At 44.9% G+C, this 23013-nt stretch overlaps 1 protein-coding gene and 2 long non-coding RNA genes across 4 annotated transcripts in view; 2 read left to right on the top strand and 1 right to left on the bottom strand.

Annotated features, from left to right (window-relative positions):
* The first annotated feature begins 567 nt into the window (after positions 1–567).
* On the top strand, positions 568–9027 carry LOC142047976 (uncharacterized). The gene is made up of 2 exons (XR_012657318.1): positions 568–700; positions 1046–9027. It is a non-coding gene; the product is annotated as an uncharacterized LOC142047976 (long non-coding RNA).
* A 1859-nt stretch (positions 9028–10886) lies between these two features.
* Positions 10887–23013, bottom strand: part of RCC1L (RCC1 like) — a 47760-nt gene continuing 35633 nt past the window's right edge. Inside the window, exon 11 of the mRNA XM_032786932.2 lies at positions 10887–11730. Coding sequence (XP_032642823.2) covers positions 11716–11730 — 15 coding nt within the window. The 3' untranslated portion in view covers positions 10887–11715. The remainder of the gene's footprint in view (positions 11731–23013) is intronic.
* Positions 13275–17154, top strand: LOC142047977 (uncharacterized). 2 transcript variants are annotated; one of them, XR_012657320.1, is made up of 4 exons: positions 13275–14512; positions 15422–15534; positions 15967–16066; positions 16926–17154. It is a non-coding gene; the product is annotated as an uncharacterized LOC142047977 (long non-coding RNA). The 2 variants fall into 2 exon arrangements; XR_012657319.1 differs by lacking the exon at positions 13275–14512 and having other exon boundaries at positions 15196–15534.

Raw genomic sequence — 23013 nt, 5'->3', positions numbered from 1 at the left:
TCATCAGAATCTCCTGACTCCCTGGAGTGGTGTTTGTAAGAACCCAGATGGGAAAGGTACTTAACCAAAAACATCAACCAGTTTTATTTCCTTGCTTCTATAAGCAGAACATTTGTCTGCCCCATAAGTGCATAATTGGATGTCCTTTTGGAGGTTTGGATGTCTCTTTTTGCATCCTTTAAGAAACAGGTTTGGCTTTTGAATAATTCTGGTGTCTAACTTTTGAATAATTGTTGGTGTCTAACTCAAGATTGTTATGGGATTATCTCCTCTTTTCCTTCCTGTGGGGAGGTTTAGTTCAAGTCTCCTGTTTTGTATGGGACTTTGAGGTTTTGGAATCTGTGGTGGGCCTTGTTAGAATTAGGATCATCTTAATGGAAATGTGGTTTCAAGAGAGTGATTCTCAGGCAGCTATTTCCAATGTATCTAATTTTATTTTCCCTCCTAGTTTAGTCTGACTATTCCCAGGGGCAGCCAGAGAATGTTGTTGAACAGAGATGAACTGGGCCTTCTCCCTAACAAAGAACGTGCTGATGTCAGACCCTGCCGATGGGATGCAGGTGAAGTCTAACAGCAATTTACTCTTTAGGATCTGCCATACAAAACACACTGGGCTCTTCAAGGCACGTTGCAGAAGAGAAGTGTTACTGGAAGTGAGGATCCCTGGAGCCAGTGAAACCATCCTGGAGTCATTAATCAGGTTCAGTTTATCTAGAATCTTAGATTTTATTTCCTTGGCTCTTCAAGGAACATAAGGGTGTCAAGTAGGGCACCCTAAGCATGCTGTCTCTGCAGCATGCTTTTGCTAGATAGTAACTTGGAGAGTCACCACAAACCTGGGGTCAGATTCTGATACCGTAAAACAATCACGTTATCGTTACTCCACAAATCATATTAATAATTGAGTAGTCCCATTGAAGCCAAGGAAACTATTTGTGGAGTAAAGCGCTAATCAGTGTGAGTGATCAGCATCTGGACCTGAAAAATGTACCATTTTTGTCTTCTTAAATCTTCCATTATACATGGGCATTTTTTGCTCCTGCAGATGTAGATGACATCTGGTGTTAATTGATAGAGCACCATTGACTTCAGTGTAGACCTGGCAACTTGCGCCAGGTTCGGGGCCTGACCTGGGATCTTCCTAGTTTTTTTGGAATCTTCACGTCAATGGCAGTAGTTCCACACGCAGGTCCTGGCCCCACACTCTCCCCAAGATAAATCAGAAGTGAATGCAGCTGCCAGTGTAAACCCACTGCAGGTGAGATCAGAATTTGGCCCTTGAATCAATAACCAGAACGAAAGCATGTATTGGATGGTTTTAGGTCAGGCAGTGTGTGTGTAGAGGGGACCTCTTGTGGGTGATAAATGGTGTCAAGGATTTGTTTCTGACTCTACAAAGCAGGTGACGGATCTGGGCATCAGGGTTTTGCTTCTGTCTATGCAGGGCAGGTGAGGGCTCTTGGCATCAGGATGTGAGGCATTGTTGAGGAGCAAACATGGCAGATTGGTCCCTGTTGCGAGTGAGGGTGTTTCAGAGTTTGCAGCAAGGAGAGATGAGGTGAGATGCAAAACTGAACAATGCAAAAGAAATAATTTTGGTTTTATTAATCTTGCAAAAAGAACAAATATGTCTTTGGTTTAGTCACGAATCGAAGCTGAATTGCATTTTTTTAAGACAACTTTTTCCCCTCTCCAGCCCAGTGGAGACCCCAGTCAGAATCAGGTTGTTTTGTCTCTCAGAGCCAGCCTTGAGAGGAGAGAATTAGCCCACCCGAAAGTGGAAATATTCAGTAAATCGTTCCAATGCTGCAAACTCTTTCCCCGGAAAAGCCTCAGAGCATCTCTGAGGTAAGATCTGGGTCACAAACTCCAGTGCCTATGCAGAGCTTATTGCAGGATCAGGGCCTCAGTTAATAGCATTACCTCAGTAGTCTTCTGACCAAAGTAGAGTAGGGGGTTGGCACACTAGTTTAGGTCATGGGACTTGAGGGGGAGGAGAGAGAGCTCCCTCAGATTGATTTGTTTTCTGTCTGGTTGCCCCCACTCTCTTTATCAAATGGGGTGGCTTTTTTTTTGAGGGACAACCCCATCCCTCCTGCCTGTGCGTTGTGTCTTCCTGAAAAGCAGAACCTTAAAAACAGATTGAAGAAGGCAGAGATGTGGCAAGTAACATCTCATGCCCTGTAGGCCGTGGTTTCAAGAGCGCCTCATTCAACAGCTTAACAGTGTTATGGGAATGATGGAAAATGTGGGGGAGGTTGCCCTGCTAGCCGCTGGAGTGATTGCGGGGGAAATCATAGACCAGCCGAGTCCAAACTTCAGCAGCTGGCTCACAAGCAAAAATGTCTCCTAGAAGAATTCATTGATGGAAAAGAAGCCATTTTCTGGTGGAGCTATTTTTTTTTTTATTCTTAACGGTAAGCAGCTTAAGGCATCTCACTTAGCTGTTATAGTGTGGTCTATAAATGTTGGAATGGATTGAACTTTTATTACCCACCAGATAGTAAAATCTAGTACTTCTTGTGCCAAATTCAATTGTGTGTGTGTGTGTGTGCGCGTGCGTGCACACACGCATATGTACTGGCTGAGATTTATGGATGCCCACTTTCCATCTCTCCATGCATATATACCTCTATAATGTGTCCATTATACAGACACATTATATTAATAGAAATTGAGCATACAGATCCCTTAGACAGCTTTGCACTTCTCAGCCAGCATGTAAACCTATATGCACATGCATATGTGTCGTAGATTCTTTCAATCCTTTATTGCTGTGGACTGGTGCTAAACTAAAAATCTAGTATTTTTAAATGATCTCTGCTTTACTCTTTCCCATGCATCTTCCCCCCTACCCCCGAATCTAATCTTAGCTTGGCACATCTTAGTTTAAACCAATAAACATGTGTGCAGTATGTATGCTAATAGCCTTAAATCGGCCCCACTAGACTGTATGCCAGTAGAACTGGCCATTTCCCTGTATCCAGAAAGTTGATGATGGGCTCTGTTCCCATGCCACTGAAGTCCACGGGAATTTTGCCATTGAGTATGATGGCTCACTAAGCTAGAACTGAGTTGCTGCTTGCCGATAGTGACTGGAGAACTGATCTGAAACCACAGGGAGGAGAGTTGGGAGCTGACGAGAGGGTTGGGGCCAAAAGGAGGCAGCAGTGGCTTTGCCAGCAACAGGAGAGAATTGTACGGGAGGAGGCAGAAAACACTTAGCAGAGGCAGGAGGAAGGGAGCATTCTTTTGCTCTTCTCTTTGTACATGAAAAAATAACTCTTACTTTAACAAGTATCAGAACCAAAGCCCATAGACTCTGTAGAGGTTACATTGGCCAGGCATGGCCATACATCTCATAGCAAAGGCTCAAGCCAAGATGCAGTGAAACTGGCTCATCTCGCCCCCCCCACCCTGAGATGCCATTCACCCCATGCACAGGGTCATCTCAAGGCTACGTAGCACTTCTGATCCACTTTAAGTGACACACAGGAGATGGACTGGCCCTGGACAAAGGGGCAAAGGTCACCCTCAGTTTGTACTGTATAAGAGGCCAGTTTTCACATGGGCTCCAGTGGCTGTAGCAGGTTGGTTTTGTTCTGTCTCTCTGGTTTTGGTCTGAGTTTGTCTTTGGTCCACTTGATACGTTTTTTATCTGCCCTGAGCTCTGAGGGTAAAATGAAGCTATGGCTGAGTTTTGTACAGCTGCAAGCAGGCTGCCACTGCTTACATAGAAATACCTCAGACATGACAGTTGCGATAATATCTGCTGAAGGAGTATGAATGGTTGCAAATGCTCAGGACCGGGGCATAGCCATGGTTGTGCATAAGCATTTCTAGCTAGAACTCACCCATCTTCTTTCACTGGCTACTCAAAACCCCCATCGTATGCCACTAGTGCAATATCACAAAAATGGCTTCATTCGTATTTTTGTTTCCAGTTGCTGCATTTTATTGATCAGTGAAAGGCAATGTTTATGCGGTAGCATTTTTTCAGCGTTCCAGTGGGATATCGTGGGTTTGATACCAGCCTTCATCATTTACAATAATAGCTGCTTAATAATAATAATTCTTAACAGTTATTTTCTAATCTGAAAATGAACTAATACCAAGTTCCTAGTTCTCTTAGGCTTCAAGGGGGATGCCACTGTGCTAAAAAGAGAAACACCTCCACCATTTCCCCCAGTCTGATTTTTATAGAGAGAGAACTGTTCTGAACACCAGTGTTTTTTAAGCAAAGCATGTATGTTAGCCTATTTGCATGCTTAAAACTACGCACATGCTTAAGAGTGGATGCTGGATTGCAGGGAAATGGGCGGCGGGCTTGGAATTGAGTGCATCACATGTGAATATGTATCTCCTTTAAAATGAACCCAGTCTCTAAACCTCATACACGTTATTTTCACATGAGCTTGAACGTGAGAGAGGCTATTTCCCCTCTCTTGGCCCAAGCTTTTAGGGGCATTTAACTGCTAGAAAACTCTTAATTCAGGCACTGGTTTGACAGTGGACTTGTAGCTTTGTTTCTGCTCTGTGCTTCTCAGCCTGTTGTTGCAGCCATGTCAGTGCTGGGCCAGGCTAGCTGGAATATGTTAAACTGCCAAAACCATGGTGTGGAAATTCATCCCAGCTGTGAACGGTTGAGGGGGCTCTCTCAGTGGGTTCCCCTGGCCTATATACTTGGCGGGGTGCACGTGTTGGAAGTCAGCTGTCACAAGGCTGAAGTTGGTGTAATTACACTGGAATGTGGCCTGGTATCTTCAGTTTTTTCATTTCCCGTGATGCAGTACAGGGGAGCCAAAGAGGAGCAACTTGTGGAGACCATGCTTCCTAAAATACAGGGATTCTGGTTTTAATCCCAAAGCAGAAGGTCATAGACCAAGCTGGGTCTGATCATCTCCATAGGCTGCAGAGACTCTGTTAAGGATTAGGGTCAGATGTTGTCTTCTCATTTTTAGGCAGATTAGGCTGATTGGCTTGGCAAATTGTCAGTATAGCCCTTGTGTAGGCAAAGCTGGGGCATCAATTATCTGCCACCTTGGGCTATACAATGCTGACACTCAAAACATAGAATTAAATGCAAGATTTGGTGACCAGACAGTTGCCTTTTGCAGTAGCCACAAGATCCCTCTGTTTAAGAGCTGATATATTTCAACCTGCAATATCTAAAACAGTATTGCCAAGCTCTCTTGATACTGGGTGGGTTCTTAAAGCCCTAGCTGCTGGATTCATGTGAATACATGAAAATCTCAGCTTTCTTTTTTTTTTTAAATAAGTTTTTACCAGTCTTGGTTGAGCAGAAAAGCTTGTAAAGGTGACCTGAGTCCACCCCAAAAGCTCTGAAACCAGAAGGCAAAGAAAAAGAACCCCAAATTTATCATTTTAAAAAAAATCCTGCTTTTTTTATTTTGAGTCCAGATTCGTGATTTTTGAATGCTTTAGGTTTGCAATACTGCTAAAGCAAAAATCTTTATGTAAAAAGCTGGCCTCCCAGTATACCTCTTGAAAAGCAGAGAGCTGTACCCTTGGTAAGACTAAGATGTGTGTTAGAAGAGAGAGATCCTTAAGCATAACACATGGTCTTGAGCATACACGGGTGTGCCAGGCCTGTTCTACACAGTTACTGCGTTAACCTGCAGCACTATGCAGAGATTGTCTATTTAGCTAGTCTTGTCTTGAAGAAATAATTGAATTTTGAATGTCTCCTTTCTGTCAGCTGTTCGCCATGTTTTCCTTTTGTGTTTTTGTGTGTGTGTGGTGTCATTTCACATAGGCTGAGGTGAAATCCAGTCAGTCAATATTCAAGAACATTTCGTTGGCAGATTTTTGCTTGTAGGCTAAGTTTGCAAAAAAAAAAAAGACAGTTCTGCAAGAGAAGTAGGGGCGGCTCCAGGCACCAGCACGCCAAGCGCATGCCTGGGGCAGCAAGCCATGGGGGTATTCTGCTGGTCGCTGTGAGGGCGGCAGGCAGGTTGCCTTTGGCAGTGTGCCTGCGGAGGGTCCGCTGGTCACACGGCTTTGGCGGACCTCCTGCAGGCGTGCCGCCAAATCTGCGGGACCGGGGTCCTCCCACAGGCAAGCCGCTGAAGGCAGCCTGCCTGCTGTGCATGGGGTGGCAAAATACCTAGAGCTGCCCCTAAAGAGAAGCTTCCAGTTTTTCCTTTGTATGTTAGGAACAGGTAATGTCTGCTTTGAGGTGAAGACCTAAGCTTTACTTCTGTTGTGTATTTCATTTAAAAAAAAATAACTTCCCCTCCCTCAATATCATCATCACCACTGCATCCCTCCGCGGTCACTCATTCTCAAACCGGCAGGTTTTGGTGACTAGAGAATGTTCTGACTGAGCAGGACTGGGCTGACAGAACTGCAACGCTCCAAGGGCCGGATTCTCATTTACCCCAAAGTCACTTTACGCCATTCTGGCAGTGTCAAGGGAAATTCAAGTGAGTGCAGACGACATTCACGCCCACTTCAAAGCCTCTTAGTCCTGCCAGAGCAATGAAAAAAGGGGCCTTTGTATCAACGAAAATGAGACCCCTTTGCTATTCCCATCTTCCTCTGACTTAGTGAAGTATACTGTAGTGTGGGGGGAGGAGGGAGAAGACATTTGTTGGTTTTGAGGTGAGGGTTGTTTTTTAAAACTTCTCTGGGGGAGGTAAGAATGTCCATTTTCCCAGTTTTTTTGATGGCCTCTTCTGAGTGCAATTCTGAAAATATTTCCCAGCACAAAAGCAATCCTCGGACGTCAGCAGATTTCCTCTAGGGCGTGGGACTACCTGCTGCTGCTATTAATAAGAACATAGGTCTTAATCCTGCAGTTGATGGTGGGTAGGTGACTGCTGCTATCAGTTACAGGATCTGTGGCCTTAGGCTGCAGTGCAAGAGCAGAATACTGACTGCCTCTCCTCCACTTTTGAAGTCGGTATCAACATTCCCATTGACTTCAGTGGGACCAGGACCCAGCCCTCTGTCCCATTGTCTCTCTCTCTTCATTCATAATCCCCTGTGCGTTACCTGTAGTAACTGGAATTCACTGCGGTCATTAGAGGCGCTGAGGAAGGACTGGGGACTTGTTTCATGACATGCAGGATACTGTGCTGGCCTTAGGTTCAGAGTCTGTGAAGGGGTAGTCTTAGAGGCTGATAGTTTGCTGGTGCTGGCTCTAATTCGGCAGCATTTCCTTCCAAGGCAAACTCCTTTCTCCGTTATTTTTTAGGAGGTGAAACAAAACTAGGCCCTCGAGCCCACAATGACAGTGTCAGACTGTAATGACATGCTCCCGTTTAGCAAATGGGCCATACCTCTCCAGTGTTCTCTAACACCACCCTTGAAGGTCATGTATTTAACGCACCAGCTCTCAATGCCGGATGCTGTAAACCCTTATTCACACGAGTAATTAACCTGGATGGCTCCAGTAGGAATAGAGGGCCAGGCCCGAGCTCTTCGGTGGGCCCAGGCTAGGTGGATAGAATTTTGAACTGTGGGAACCCTGAAATCCTGTTTCTGGGTCTGAGGCAAAGAAACCTGAGAGTGAGGCTTTGTGAAGTGGGCTATGTGTCGGACTTTCCCAACAGCTTGATTGGCATCAGGGCCAATGTGCTTCAAACGGCTTGACCCTAGACTGCACTTGAGAACTTTCATTCAGATGGGTATTTTAATGGACTGACCAGGCCAATTCTTAGCTGAGCATTTTGGGACAGACTCTAGTGTGGAACTTGAGAGAACCCCCTTGCAGCCAGAGATTTATGCCAGTGTAAACTCTGTTGCAGTTAGCAGAGTTACTCCAGATTTACCCTACTGTAACTCACATCAGAATCTGGCTCTTTCCCTAGGGCCCTTTGCTGCTAATGGCCATTTTATTCATGTTTTGACTTGCTTGAACAGGGCACCGATTACTTTTTTTCTTGAATTAAAAAATCCAACCCTGGTCTGAAGTACTGGTAAGCAGACTGAAGCAGCTCATAGTCAGGAGGCTGTTGTATGGCTCAGGTTTTTTGGCAAATAACCAGATCAGAACCGTGCTTGGTCCTAAGCCTTGCCGATCCTAGGACCTCCAGCCGATCACCCTTCCCACCTTGTGCTTCATTCAACGCAGTTGGAAAACTGGATATTTCAGTGATGTTATCCCAGAGACTCCTTGAACACATGGCATTTGAGTTGATCTTTCCTCTGTAACTTAATCATAAGTATGATAAGTTCAGGCCCCAAATGGCATCTGAATTTCTGGCAAATGCTCCTGGTGCTGAAAGCAAAATTGTTGCTGTTATCTTACAGTGGGGTGTGAAAAGAAACATTTGGTAACACGGCTTTGTTTATTTCCATAGTGTTCTGTCTTTGCTAGTGTCATGCAGATACAGGAATTTACAAAGCCGTTACTTAATTGGAACCATTTTTTTTTTTTTTTTAATTGAGATAAATTACGTGATGGAAGCTTTTCTTTTTAAAAAAAAAAAAAAACTACAGAAAGCAGCTAACTTAGGAGGCAGTTCACCCCTATGCAAGGGACTGAGACAACACCTGTGTTCCCTGAGACGTCAGTCCTGCACAGACTGACACACATACGCACGTTGAGTGACAGTGGGGCTGTTTGCAGCACGCAGAATTACGCCCATGTTATCAGTCTTTGCGAGGTTGAGGTGGAAAGGTTTCAGTCAGATTGAAATGCTTGGTAGCCCTTGTGCCAATCCTCTGCACAGAGGTGAATTTCACCCTGTCGCACTGCAACAGCAGCGAAGGATCTCGTTCTTGTACGAAGCGTGGAGCTGGAAGATGGGATGGTTTTGCTTTACATGGAGAGTGCACATGCTTATTTTACTTGCTGGTCTTTTGCTGAAACTCAAGACTTATTGTACTGTATGGAAAAGAAAAAAAACAAAAAACTAATGTTTCAAAACAAATGACAGTATATTTTGTACTTTGTAAAGTGTTAATTAAAATGGAAAAAAATAAGCAAAACATATGCTGTCTGCTTTTGTACTGATCAAACTGATTAAAATAAAGCAGAGCTTGGCATTGTCTGTATAAGATGTAACTCTCCTTTGTTAAGCCTTTTCTAAAAGGCAACAAATGCCAGGGAAAGAGAAGTCTGTGCTAGGTCTTATTCCAGTACCCAGCTGCTTGCATCAAATGGGGAGTAGGCAGCTAAGATCCTGAACATCCTGTTTACCCCGGTACTCACACCAAGCGCCAGTGAATTATATGGGCCTCTAAACAGTCGCGAGGGCCTGTTTGTGTAGATCCGATTGTAGGGTCAGGGTTCAGGTGGTAGCAGGCACTGGAAGGCCACTGGCCAAATCTGGCCCTGATGGGTGTAGATGTGACTCTGCTGAATACCTGGAGGGCAGTTCCAACTCTGAAATCGAGCCCTCCATCAGGACGCCGAGTGTGCAGGGAGGAATACCGGCATGCTTAGTGGTGCTGTCCTCCAGGTGCACTGGTGATGCAGGGCTCACTCAGATGGAAGGTAAGCGATCCATCCCACTGCACTCTTTGAAAGGAGGAGCCTGTAAGCCTGGCGCTGTTTCTTACGCGGGGGGGGATTGCAGTACTGCCTCCAACTATTGCATTGTACAAGTGTCATGAGCACCTTTTGGAGCATTGTTATTTAATACTGTAGCACATATTAATAAGTGCTCGCAAACGTTCCCTTGTTCTGACAGGTATCTCCCAGGCTATGGATGTGTGTTTGCTTACACAATCACTGCCCTCTCTGCACTGGAGTCTGTGCTTTGCGAGGAAGACGGACACCACACAAACCCAAATCTGAGCCTCAGCTTGCCACTCTGGCTCCGTGGAAGGTCTCCACCCAACAGGACCCAGGGCCATATAGATGGGCTTGCGTGGAGGTCTGGGTAAGGGGACTTGAGGCCAGTGCTTTACCATCCAAAGATCCAAATTACATTGATTTTCTGCCTCATTCCCTTGACTTAGGACCCCAGCTCGATGTGCTGCAGACTCCCTTAGGCTAGCTTTCATCACAGCAGCGCACAGGCCAATAGTTCTCCAGGCAACTTTTGAAGTACACAGCTGAGATCTCCATCCAGGGATGAAATCCAGTATGGATACGTCACCATCCTTCAACCCCACACCCCGGCTGGCTGCATTTGCTGTTGTCATTGGAAGGCAGTGCATTGCCTTGTTCCAGCCTTGGCCTGGGTGATCTCTTCAGAGATTTGAAGACTGAGAGATGGAGAAATTGCCTTTGTTCAGGAAAACAATCATGCTATGCACCATGTAGTGCTGTGCTTTAGTATCCTCTCTCTTGCTGAGCAATCCAGGAAATCCTCCATTACAACTTACTGTACTCAGCTAGGGTGAAGTTTTGAGGACGCTGGAGGTTCTGGTTGAAATTCACAGGCAACACAACACCCATGTCTCTGTACTGCAACGTGCTGCACAGTTGGGCGTTACAGAGTACAGGTGCAGTTGGTCCCCACTGAATAAACAGTGAAGCATTTGTAAATGGATCCTTAACGAGACGCTTTGCCTTAATCATTTAGTGCATTTAGAACTGACAACAAAACTGTTCGGTGACGCGCCATCACATGAGTTACATGTAATGTAAGTCCTGCCGCCTGACAGCTTTTAACTTAAAGCCTCATCCTGCATCGCTGAAGTGAAGGGGAATTAGACTGAGACCTTAAGGCAAACGTTTTCAAAGTACCTGAGGTGATGTCTACACTAGCAGTGCTTCACTGGTATGGAATACCGTATACTATCCCAGCCTAGTGCTCCAGTTTGGATGCAGTTATGCAGCCTAAGCTGCTTTTGGTGCTCGTACAGTAAAACACCCCGCAGGAGCAAAACAAGCTTTACTGGCAGCTTTGCCAGTATAGCTGCCTCTACAGTAGAGGCTTCAGCTGGCACAGCTGTGTCGGCCAGGGATGGCACCTGACCGATGTAACGATGCTGGCAGAAGTCTGTAGTGTACACCTGGCCTGAGTGATTTAGGAGCCAAAACCCCATTTTCAGAAATGACCTTGACGTGTAAGTAATCCAAGTCCCACTGATTTTTGCATGGGACTTGTTATCTGACATGCCAGTGGCACTGCTGAAAATGGGACTTAGGCCCTTCAGCTCTATTCCTGCCCCTTTACACACACCCATATTCTCATGCACATACATATGGGTGTGTATATGGCTATAGCTGGGTATACAATACACGTATTCGTATATGCACATATTGTCCGCACTCACAAACTTTGGCACCAGTTAACAACTTGGTGCAGGTGGGTCATTGCGCCTAAAGCTGAAGGCCAGATTTTGCCCTTTGGAAAATCTCAGTGTGTGTGTGACTTTTCTGCAGATATTTGTGCAACGCAAGAGTCGTGCGAGCTAGTTGATCTGCTACTGCCTGTCATGTCATCGCAGCTGTCAGTGGGGGAGGTTCCTATCTGCACGTTTTGATACCTAGACCAAACCTGATCTTTTCTCCCTCCGTGCGTGCTTAGCATTTATGTATTCATTTTCTTTCACCTCTTTGCTAAGATACCATCCCACCTTCAGCCACAGAAGTGGCTGTTTTCCCACTGGTACTGATGAGCATGGGCCATGTTAACTGCGAACAGTGTTGTCTGACAGATCGTCCACACTGGAGTGGAATGCCAGGATCCCAGCATCATCATCTCCTGAAGAGCATCACTCAGTGGAGGGGAACATTGAAAATAGAAGTGTGGGAAAGAGGCTTCTACCCTGGAAACCTTGTCCTTCCATTCAAGGTAGAGCCGACTTAAAAAGAGACATGAGGTAAAATTTTCAAAAGTGACTCTACGTCTCATTGGCTTTCAATAGGACAGAGGGCTGGTCTATGTGGGGAAAAGCCTGGAGTAGTTAGCGCAGCTTAGCTAGTACACCCTAACCTGCACACAGACACTCTTGGGGCAGGGTAAGAGTGTTCACATGGGGAGTTTAGTGTGCTTTAATTCACACCCTAGCTATCTGTGCACTGGCTTTCCCGTGTAGACAAGCCAGGAAGCTCTTACATCATATAGGACCTACTGAAAAGGTTACCCATGCAACCAACTGCCCTCTAGCAGCTAACTATCTAAGTAGGTCCAAAGGTTTTATTTGCAAAGCTGCAAGAGACCTGGATGCATCCTTCTCTGCTTGCAAGATAACTAGCATGAGCTATTGCCTTGCAGAGCTCTTTCAGCTGCTCCTGGAATCAGACTACGGAAATAGAAACAACAAGGTGAGCTGCTTTTAGGACCAGGGTGTTTACATGGGGAATTAATTTTGCTGACACTAAATTGTTCCTCATTGTATCCACAGTGAAACTTTAAAGCAAACCATAAATTATTTTGCACCAAATTCAGAGATGTCTAAGGATCTTGCAGCTGTCACACTATGTTGTACATGATGGACACACAAGAATTTCAGTCAGATCTTTGTGGTCCTAAAAACACAGGTCACCACTACGTGAGCTAATGGAGAATCTCCATTAACTGTTAGCAGTATAGAGCCTATCAAACATGCTTGAGTGGTTCTGAGTCCTGTTAGTAGAAGACAGTGATGCACACCCTCATGACTGGTTATGTTTAAATATGCACAGATGGTAGGATTTGGTTTGAAATGTATCCACTTTAACAAAAACTATAGATCCCTCAATAAAATAAGGATTAATTTGTTTGTCAGGTCTAACGCTCTTCCGGTCAGGGACCATAGTGTCTTCTGTGTTTGCAGAGCGCCTAACATAAGGAGGCTCTCGGAGCTACCTCAATACAAATAATAAGAAATATATTTGCTAAGAAGGGGTTTGGGGAAAGAGTCCAAACTCTTAACAAATCAGGGCTGATCTACTGTATTTTAGGACATCAATGGCTAGTAGAAACTCCTAGTTTTGTTGTAGGTTAGTTCAACCACTCGGCAGTATATTTATAAGAATAGAGGATGGGAACTCAAACCAAAGCAGGACTATTTTTGAGGTCTTCAAGTTCTAGTTCTCAGAATCATTTGTATCAAAGGATCCTTGGGAGGCAAAAGATAGTTGGTCTCGGTGTTGAGCGTGCCTAATATTATCCTGGCTGTAACAGATTTTATTTACAGACACATGGTTTATTAACACAGCCAGGACCATATTTTGCTTTTCGACAGCCCCAGTATGAGGTCAGGGATATCGCCTGAATCCAGCTAAGGGTGGAGCATGAGCCGTCCCAGTAGCATTTGCAGGTGTGGAAGTGCAGAAATGAATAGCTGGAAGGGAGCCCAAATAAAATAGTCTTTCCACCTAGGCACTAGTCATTTTAATAAAAATCCTGTAGTTGACGTTACAAGCTTTCCATGTCTCAGCTGATTCGCCGCAGGCTGCATGAGTCAGGGAGACTCAATTCCCCCTCACCCTCAGAGATCAGCTATTCCGAGAACAGACGCAGCACATAGACGAAGGACTTGGGTAAGACAATGGGGTTGGTAGCCCGATAAGCTCAAGTATTACATTCAGCTGTGCAGACCCTGGGGTAGCACAAGCCAAGATTTGGATTTTCAAAACCAACTTGATGTCTTTGGGCTCTTCAAGTTGTTGGTTACAGTGTAGTATTAATGGTTAATAGCTCTATCACTGGATAATCCAGATTGGGGCCCTGTTGTGCTTGGAGCTGTACATGCACAGGGGGAACTGTGTTTCCTGCCTTGAAGAGTTTTCACTCTATTTTCAGCCAAAGCTGATAGCACAGCGGAATTTGTAAGGCAAATGACTCTTGCTAATCAATGCAAATCAAGTAGGTTATTTTTGTTCTAGTTTAAGATGCTCCCTGTGTGCCTTCCCGGTTCTCCCTCCCCCTTTACTGCAGGTATATTTATAGTTGTCTAATTTGCTACTTTAAAGGAAAAAGTGGTGCAGAGATTCCTTCCATTGTACTACTTATCAGCTCCCTACCCTGGGACTAGATTGTTAATTATACTGACAGCTGTGTTCCTAAACAGATGCAATCCGTAAGTCATGGAGGAGGGCGAATGTAAACTTGCCAACCCCTGGGTTCCTCTGACAGGTAAAATCTTTCCTATTTTCCTCTTATCCAATATTTTTTAAAGGCTGATCCTGCATGGGACAGTAGAGGAGAATAGAAGAATACTGAAACGAAAATCAGCCGTTTTAGTTACTGAGTGGGTGGACGACTGAAGGAAAGAAAAGGAATCCTCTGTAAATGTATTTATAACACATATCCACTACAGGATATGGGATTTACAGGAGGATATAAAGCCCAATATATAATTATGGCTTGGAGCTTGTGCTGTGGAGGAAAGTGCTGGATCTGCAGATAGATGCAACCTGCACAGCATGCTCTGTGATGTGGGGAGGGGACTGTGCGTGTGCAAATCAAGTGTGGCATGTCTCAATGCAGCAAGACACTAGGACAGGCATTTACCTTCTATCTACGAAACATCACCTGAGCCATCAACTAATGCTGCCCTAGTCAGAGTTGGCAGAGACAGTGCCAACAGGCCTAATGGGGAAAGCACCATTGCAAAGGACCCGCTGGTCTGCAGCAAGAAAGAGGATTTATCTTTCCAGGTTAGTTTTGTTTTATTCTGCACCTTTAACTCCTTTGCCTGTTAACACGCTATAGTGGGAGAACAACTTGCCTTGTTCAAGTTTAACCCATAACTGGTACCGTAGATGCCATGACTCAGCTGTTCATTCTAGTCTGGAAAGCAGAGGCTGGCTTGCTACAAATGCACCCCTTCCAAACTAGAGCAGAAGCCAGGTTGTCTAGAGGTTAGACCAAGGGATGGGGAGTCAGGAATTTGCTTTTCCTGGTTCTGTCACCTACAGAGTGAGACACCCTGAGTTGGTCACTCAGCCTCCGTATGCTGCTTCAATACTTCACAAGGGCATTGTCAGACTTAATTTATTAGGGCTTTATAGCTCCTCCACTGAAAAGAGCTACAGACGCGTTGTGGTGTTCTATTATTAAGCAAATCTCTGAACTTCAGCCTGGAATCAACGCAGATACATGCAGTGACTTCAACTCGTAGGTCCTGCCGAAATCCCACTGCAAATTTGAGAAAGCTATAACTGCATCCTGTGCATCCAGTTTATTTTGAGTTGCTCTGCCAGCTATTCAAGGTCAGTCAGTAGCAGCTTTAGCGCGAACCATTAAAGGCATCACTTCAAGGACCACAAGTTTTAAATGTTGAACCAGACTCCTTCAGCTCACTGAAGTCGGGTTTTCTTGGAGCAACACTTTTAAAAAGATTCCTCCGCATACCTTTTTCAGTCCCTCCTCCCTCCCATTGCATATGAGCAAAACTTGCTCTTAACAGCATTTTAAAAACATCTTTTTTAAAAAAGTAAATGGCTAGATTTTACAGATGAATCTGTGTGAAATCCTTCCGCGAGTTTTATGTACCTGCACTAAAGAATTTACTGTAAAGCTTTTGGGATGCAATGGATCTGATTTGTGTGTGTGTAAATTTAGAGGGAAAGGTGCTGCAGTCAACAGCACTGGGAAATGATGCCCTAGTCTTCCACAGAAGATTTCACACAGCATGCAGAGCAGCAGTAAGAGTGGCATCGAGCACACTCATTTAGAGGTACTGCCTCATTATTTTGTTATGTCTTCGTGTTTATAGTAGCAGCTAGATTAAGGCCCCATCATGCAGTGTGCAATGAAAGCTCATAGTAAGAAACAGTGCCTGCTTCAAAGTGCATAGACTGTAGGTAGACAAAGCCGCAGAGAAAAGTAGTATGACATTTCTTGTTATGCAAATAGGGAAACAGAGCCACAGAATGATTAAGTGACTTGCCCGGGGTCACACAGGAAGTCTGTGACAGGGCCAGTTGAATCGAGGTCTCCTGAGTCCCACTGTATTCCTTTAATCACAAGACCACACGTCCTCATTACCTCAAGGCCATTCAATGCCCAGTGGCTGATGAGCATGGCAGTTTGGATAAATAATGGTTTATGTGAGGTGGACACCTCTGCACTGGGTATGAGTCTGAAACCATCAATCTATTTCACACAGGCCAACACACCTGGGTTGGAAGGTAACAGCTCTCATTCCTGTAGACCTGTGGGTAGCGACCTGAAGCTAGCATGAGCTATAATCTCTGTGAGCCATCCAGGTGGGTACAAGTCTGATCTCACTGATTCAGAGCCAAGTTCACAACTGCAGGCAAGGGGCAGAGAAGAGGAAATGGCAGAGCTATACCCTCTCTCTCTCCCCCTAAGGAAAGGCTTCCCTCACTGTAGAACACGGGGTTTTTTTTGTACTGTCTCCACATCCATGACCACGTTAGCCAGAAACACCAAAGAAGCTCTTCCAATATTTAGAGCCGTCATGGCTCTTTTTCAGGCATGTTAACCCCAAGACAGGTCCCCTTGCATCTTAGCTGCCAAGTCCTGTGGCCCCCGTGATGTTTCATAGACTTCTAAGGTCAGAAGGGACCGTTATGATCATCTAGTCTGACCTCCTGCACAATGCAGGCCACAGAATCTCACTCATCCACTCCTGTAACAAACCTAAACTATGTCTGAGCTATTGAAGTCCTCAAATTGTGGTTTGAAGACCTCAGGCTGCAGAGAATCCTCCAGCAAGTGACCTGTGCCCCATGCTGCAGAGGAAGGCGAAAAACCTCCAGGGCCTCTGCCAATAGGCCCCGGAGGAAAATTCCTTCCTGACCCCAAATATGGCAATCAGTTTCCCATCCTTTGTCCTCCCTTCTCCTGCATGACGCAAGGGGTGGGGGCGGGGGGAGGGGGGGCTGGATCAGCTGTGAACGGTGTTTCACAAAGATGGATCAGTGTTTATCCTGACAGTGTATTATTATGAAAAACTGCTCTCCACGGACAAAGCGAGTCAGTGCAACACTTAATTCAGCTATTTACCAAAGGTCTGTAAATGACCGGACACCAAAATGTATATATAGCCTTATTCTCTATTCTATTAATCATTCATAATCACTATCTGTTTGTTTTTTGTAGCCCTCTGAATTATGTGACCCGCACATTGGGATTTAACCAGCCTGTGGATTTGTGATCAGCTGATACAAACTAATAGCTGCTTTTCCACATCTGACTGGCATAGATGACATGTTCTTGTTTTAACGCCTCCTGTTGTGATGTCTTGCACAGAGCGACACCGCAGCATGGGAAGAAAACAAAATTCATCAGCAAGGGACTGGCAGTTCCTTCAATGTCTGGCTCAGAGAGGAACCGGGTAAGAGGTTTATCCCCATTTTGAATTCCTATATCATGAAGGTAGCTTGCAGCAGTGGTTAGAGAAGATTATGGCAGAGGATTCTCTTCCCAGCTGTGCTGCTAGGATTGAGGGCCCATTGTGCTAAGCTATGTACACACACTGACAGTCTCTGCTGCAGAGTCCTTACAATCTCAGTGCATGCTGAGTGCTATTACAGCAGTATTATTTGTAGAGCCTGGGAGTTCCACTCCTGAACCAGGATGCCATGGTGCCAGGCGCTGTGCAAACACACAACAAAAAGAAGCTTATGGGATTCTAATAAACTCTCCCGGAAAATGTTTTGCCAGACAGGAAAAAACTCCTGGCTTGCAATGACTCTCACGCTTGGCCTTGTTTCCGTCATTCAGGCAGAACAGCAGCAGAATGGCATCATGCACCCAACTGTGCAGTTCTGTGGCTCTGTATTTGGAGGTGCAGTACAGAGCACTGCGCTGGGGGGACCTTACTGAATGATATATAGCCAGTAACCACATTGGGTGAAATTCTTGCAGGCATACAGAAGATGTGACAGTGACAAGACCACTGAGCCCCCACAATGAAGTCTCCCTGACTTCACTTCTCTTTTGTAACTCTTCCCCAGCAGGGTTGTTGCCACAGATCGTGCTGTAGGAGCTGGATGAATTATTTCAGGCTTTCAGTTATTTGAACAACACCTAGAGGAAAAGGATTTTCTTCTTATTTTAGATGCTTTGATTGAATAAGGGAGGTGTCCTTAGCTTTATGGATTTCTACCCCTGCCTGCCTTCCCACAGATCCACTGCCCCCTGGGAACTTGCAAGCATCTTTATAAAGGCTGACTCAGAAAGATCTGAAGAGTCTGTACACAAAGAATTCTTTCTGATGTCATCAATGCAGTCTTAGTCAATAGCCTCGGGTAAAACTGAAGCCCTTTGGCACTTGATGTTTGAAAAGGCAGAACATGCAGAAATGAGACATCTTCAACCTCAGTGGCTCAGCCTACAGGATTACCAAGGAAGGGTAGAGTTAGCAGTGTCAGACTCCCAGCCCCTCTCCCCACCCCCCAACTGTGTTCCCTCCAGAAAATAACTCTCCTACCATAAGACTTTTAAACTAAACTTTGCTACATATTTAAAAACAGTAACAAAACCAAACCCACTTATTTCTCTCAGGAATGAAACTCAACATTTTATGTACCACAAAACAGATGGTAGTTCAGAAAACTGGCAGCAACATCAACCTCATAGTACTGCAGGAATAATTGTTTAATCTTCAAGAACTGCTCTGCTGGTGGCATGGGGGCCTTTTTCAGATGATTTATGCTTGTTTTCTTTGCAGAGTTTCTCTGGGATGACATATAATAGCACTAGGAAGGAGAGGTCGCGTAACACAGACAATGGCTGGAATGAGCGAGACGTGCTGAGGAGAGATGTCCAGATCCTGAAGTGATCTTGCAACCAAGTTAGTAGAACAAGAAAAACAGCTTTTGTCTTTCCTGGCCTCTTCTGATGAAACAAGCCCATAGTCACATCCCTTTGTGGGGACAAAGGTTGGTCCTAGCTCAGTGATTAGGCGGGTGTGGTGTCTCTCACATCTCCCCTGCAGAGCAGCCAGTCTCCAGACTGCTATTTTGAAGTGGTTTGGAGAGAGATGGAGGCTCTTTCGTTCTCTTGCCCTATGAGGACACTTAAGTCTGTGAAATTTGTGTTGAACGGTTCTTGTCTGAGTGACATTTCACTGAATGTTCCGAAAAGAGCAATTCCAACAGGTTCTGAGGGCAGTAACGCAGAGGGGGATTTGTTGAAGATGTAGTGAGGAGAGGCATAGAGTTGGGAAGGGGAAAATACTTCCCTTGTCCTCTCTGCTGCTTGCTTTCTTCGTTTTCCCTTTATTTCAGTTAAAAAAAGAGTGGCTCATGAAGGCGAGGCTTAGCCAGTCACAGCAAAAGCAGAGCTGGTTGAGTTTCCTACCACACAATTTGCTTTTAATCAGGAGTCATGCTGCCTTTTTCCGGTAAAGGGCCTCCTAGGAGTAGGCTCCTACTTGTGCTGGTAGTTCTGTAATGCACACAGGTGGGGGATAGGATGAGGCCCAAGGTATCTTGCGTGTGTTGAGAGAGGATTTGAAGTGAAAGGCGATAGTCACGCTTTTGGAGAACTTTTCCTATTCCCGGGACTAGTGCCCAGGAACCCCCAAAACACCATGTTAATCAGAGAAGTGCAGGACTAGAAGGGATCTCAGTAGGTCATGTAGCCCAGACTCCTGCACTGAAGACAGGACTAAGTAATAAACAGACCCATCCCTTACACGCATTTGTCTAAACTCTTCTTAAAAACCACCAGTGTGACAGTTGCCTGGAATTTGCTCAGTGCTGTGTGGTTGAGGAGCCTGAGCATGATTCAGGGAGCCAGAAATGGTGCAAGCCATATTTTCTGAGTCTGTTTGCCTATTTGCAATAGACAGATATTTACCTCCATCACAAGAGTGAGGCTATTTTATCCACTGTCTCCAATGCTATGGAAGTGTGGCTGTTATTGACCATTGGAGACAGTCCTTGATCCAAGCACCCCTGTCCTTTGGGAAACTTTGACCCCAGAGCAGAAATGGGTTGAAATCTTGACAGCATCCCTCCACCCTTCATAAACGGAGATCTATGTGTTTTGCTGTATGGGGAGTAAAAACCGAAGTCTTGTCTGCACTCATTTGGCATTGACTGTGTTGCCCTTGGGGATTCTATAGCATGTCTCCTAAGGAAAGGGGGTTGTCAAGATGTCTTTGGCCAAAATGTCCAATCTCCCATTGCTGTGTGACTAACTTCACCGTCTGCCACTTACTGCTCTAGCAATATCCCCCCGAGCCTTGACTGTTCAGGGGAGCAGTTGTCCTCGGAGCCCAGCTCCATTAGTAACATGCCTGTGGATTTCACATAGTGAGTTTGAAGGCTCCAAATATAGATGTTCCGGATCACTGGCAGCTCTCCCTGCCTGTCTCACAAAGCTATAACTAGTGTATTGCATCTTCCCCTCACCTGTAGTTGGGCTGCCATGGAAGCAGGATGATCCTTCACACATCAGCCTCCAACCAGGACTTTCCTTTCCTCACCTGCATTTCAATATTCATAGCATGATGCCGTTAATTAGAAAACAAGGAATTCCAAAAAGAGGACCCGAGCTGTCTTCCACTCAGGTAACCTCCTGTCACTTAGATTTATTCCCCCAGCAGGCTGACTAGAAAGGTTGTGTTTCCTCAGCATGGCTGTCACTGCTGTTTCACGCTCCCATCAGTACCAGACACCAGCATGATGAGCAAGTGACCTAGGAAATGCAGTTCCCAGCCCGGAAGTTGTCAGCTTCCACTAGTAATTCCCTTTCTGTTAAGTAGGAAACTGGTCTAGGTAGACAGTAAGAGGCTGGAAGGGCACTGCAGGCTTAGACACTGCTACCTTGCCTGTGTAGTGTTGCTTTGTATGCTCGCATCTGAATGTTAGCTTGGTGCCTGGACGCTCCCTCCCTGTCAGATCAGCTTATAAGACAGCAGCACTATTTTACTGCTTGCTTGTATTCAGTAAAGGGAGGGGAGTAAGGAAGAGGAGTCGGTTCTTTGCCTGTTAGGGTTACAACCAGCTAGTGGGCAAGAGAGAAATTTTAAAATCCAGGTTAAAAAGAGACCCTGAACGAAAAGATCTTGTTAAGGCTTAAGATAAGTTCTGGGCCACTTGCGCTCATTAAAGATCCAAAAAGGAAAGCTTGCTCATCCTGGCATCCTGCCTAAATGTTAACGCTGCCTTCCTAAATTCCCCTGTAGCCGCAATAACCTTTAGTAGCCTGCATGCTTCGTGTCCTGACCTAGTGTGCACAGTTGCTGCACACTGTTTGAACCCAGAGCAGGCTGCATTGCAGCAGTGAAGGAAATGACCCTCCCAGAGAGTTTGCATATCAATTCATTTGCAAAGTGTAGTAACACTCTTCAGCCTGAAGAGAGCTATCTGTGAATGTACAGGGAACCAATGCAACCTCTGCCACCAGTTACTGTGGAGGGGTATCTGGGAGACGGCACTGTTTCCCTGTATTTAGAAAAGGAAAAAACTGAGGTATTTCAGATAGTGTGGTGGGGTGATCACTGGATTGTTGATGGGGGAGGCTGTAACGATTTGTCTGTGTTTGAATTTTCAGTAGTGCTTAATTAACACAAGTGTGAATTCGAGTGTAGCTGAACCACCAAAGTTAGTGCCAGGATGAAAACATTTGTTGCTTGTTGTTTTTAACCACAGACTGCAGTTTAATGCTAGGTACAGGTTAGGACAGTAAGTGGATAGCAAATCCTATTGAAAATATGGGGGAGTCTGGCTTGTTAATTACCCTAATTCAAACAATCCAGTGTTAGCTATGACTAGCAATAAACATGTGTGTCTACACTTGAATTTTCAGTCATGTTTTAACATGTTAATACAAGTGTGGACACAATGAGTAAAAATTTCAAAAACACCTAAGTGACCTAGAAGCCTAAAACCCGTTGACTTTCAACAGAGCTTACTTTCTTTTGAAAATTTGAACCATCCTGTATTAGTTTTATACATGTATGTTTATTATTTATTTGTATTACCATAGTGTTTAGGAATCCCAGTCATGGACCAACTCGATGCTGTATAAACACACTGTTTGTGCCCCAAATAGCTTATTGAGCTCCCCATATATAAAAAAATGATACTGAAAAATATCCATCATCTTGCTTTTCCTTTTTTATGTATGTACTAGCACTGATGGATTAACACTACTTTAATACAGGCCCTGGATCTGTACAGTTCCACTGGATCAAACCAGTGCAGCTTTCTGCATGGAAAAACTGTGCCTCTCTAAACAGGGTTAGAGCATTTTTTTAAAAAAGAATAAATATAGACTCATTTACCTGACATTACCAAAACCTTTCATCGTTCTGAAGGATCATTAGAGATGATGAATAACTCCACGTGAGTAGGAGGCACAGTTTTGTTGTGGATTATAAACTGGACAATGGGACCCTACCAGATTGTGTCTGTACCAGCACACCAGCAGGGGGAATACACTGCTGTAGTCTAGTATGAAAGGACCTATGGGAATTTGTCATTAAAACTTCCATTGACTTGCAATGTGAGCTGAGCACCTAATTAATTTAAGCTCCTTTGAACTCCCAGATGAAAATGTCTTGATTGCCTGATGCTTCATTACCATTCAAGAATGGTAAAGCCATGTTTTCCTACGAAGGAGAGAGGAAATGTTAATTAAAGATAGCAGTATACTTCTGCAACTCAACAGTTCTTTCTGAAAGCTCTCTGTAGTGCCTGGACTCTTTTTCCCATTATGTTAGCTGTGTGCTAAGACCTTGCCTATCATGCTGCCCGATACAGTTTCATTGTTACTGTCAGTTTGTCACCTCCTCCTGTCTTATACTCAGATTGTAACTCCTTTGGGCATGGAGTGTCTTTTTGTTCTGTATTTGTACAACGCATAGCACAATGGGATCCTGATTCAAGACTGTGGCTCCTAGGTACTATGATCTATTATTGTTATAATAGTGTCTTACTGGCCCCTTCTGACCTTAAAGACTATGAGTTATCTACTACTACTAGAGAGTTCTGGTTCTTGTCTCTCTCAAACCTACTCCTGTAATATCTTGTTCCCCTCTAGGATTTTCACCCTGGTTGGAGATGGCAGCATCTGTTGTTCTTCATGTTTCCTAACTGTGCCACCTTTGGTTGGCTGCCAGCGAAGGACTGGAATGGGGTGAGTATCCCCATTGGAGGAGGCGTTATGATATATTAGCCGTTTATGCCTTGCTACTGGACTCTGTTTATCTGCAAAGAACTGAGAGGCTGAT

Source organism: Chelonoidis abingdonii, chromosome 20 (genome assembly GCF_003597395.2).
Source record: "Chelonoidis abingdonii isolate Lonesome George chromosome 20, CheloAbing_2.0, whole genome shotgun sequence".
NCBI lineage: Eukaryota > Metazoa > Chordata > Testudines > Testudinidae > Chelonoidis > Chelonoidis abingdonii.
This window is presented reverse-complemented; position numbering and strand designations above follow the sequence as displayed.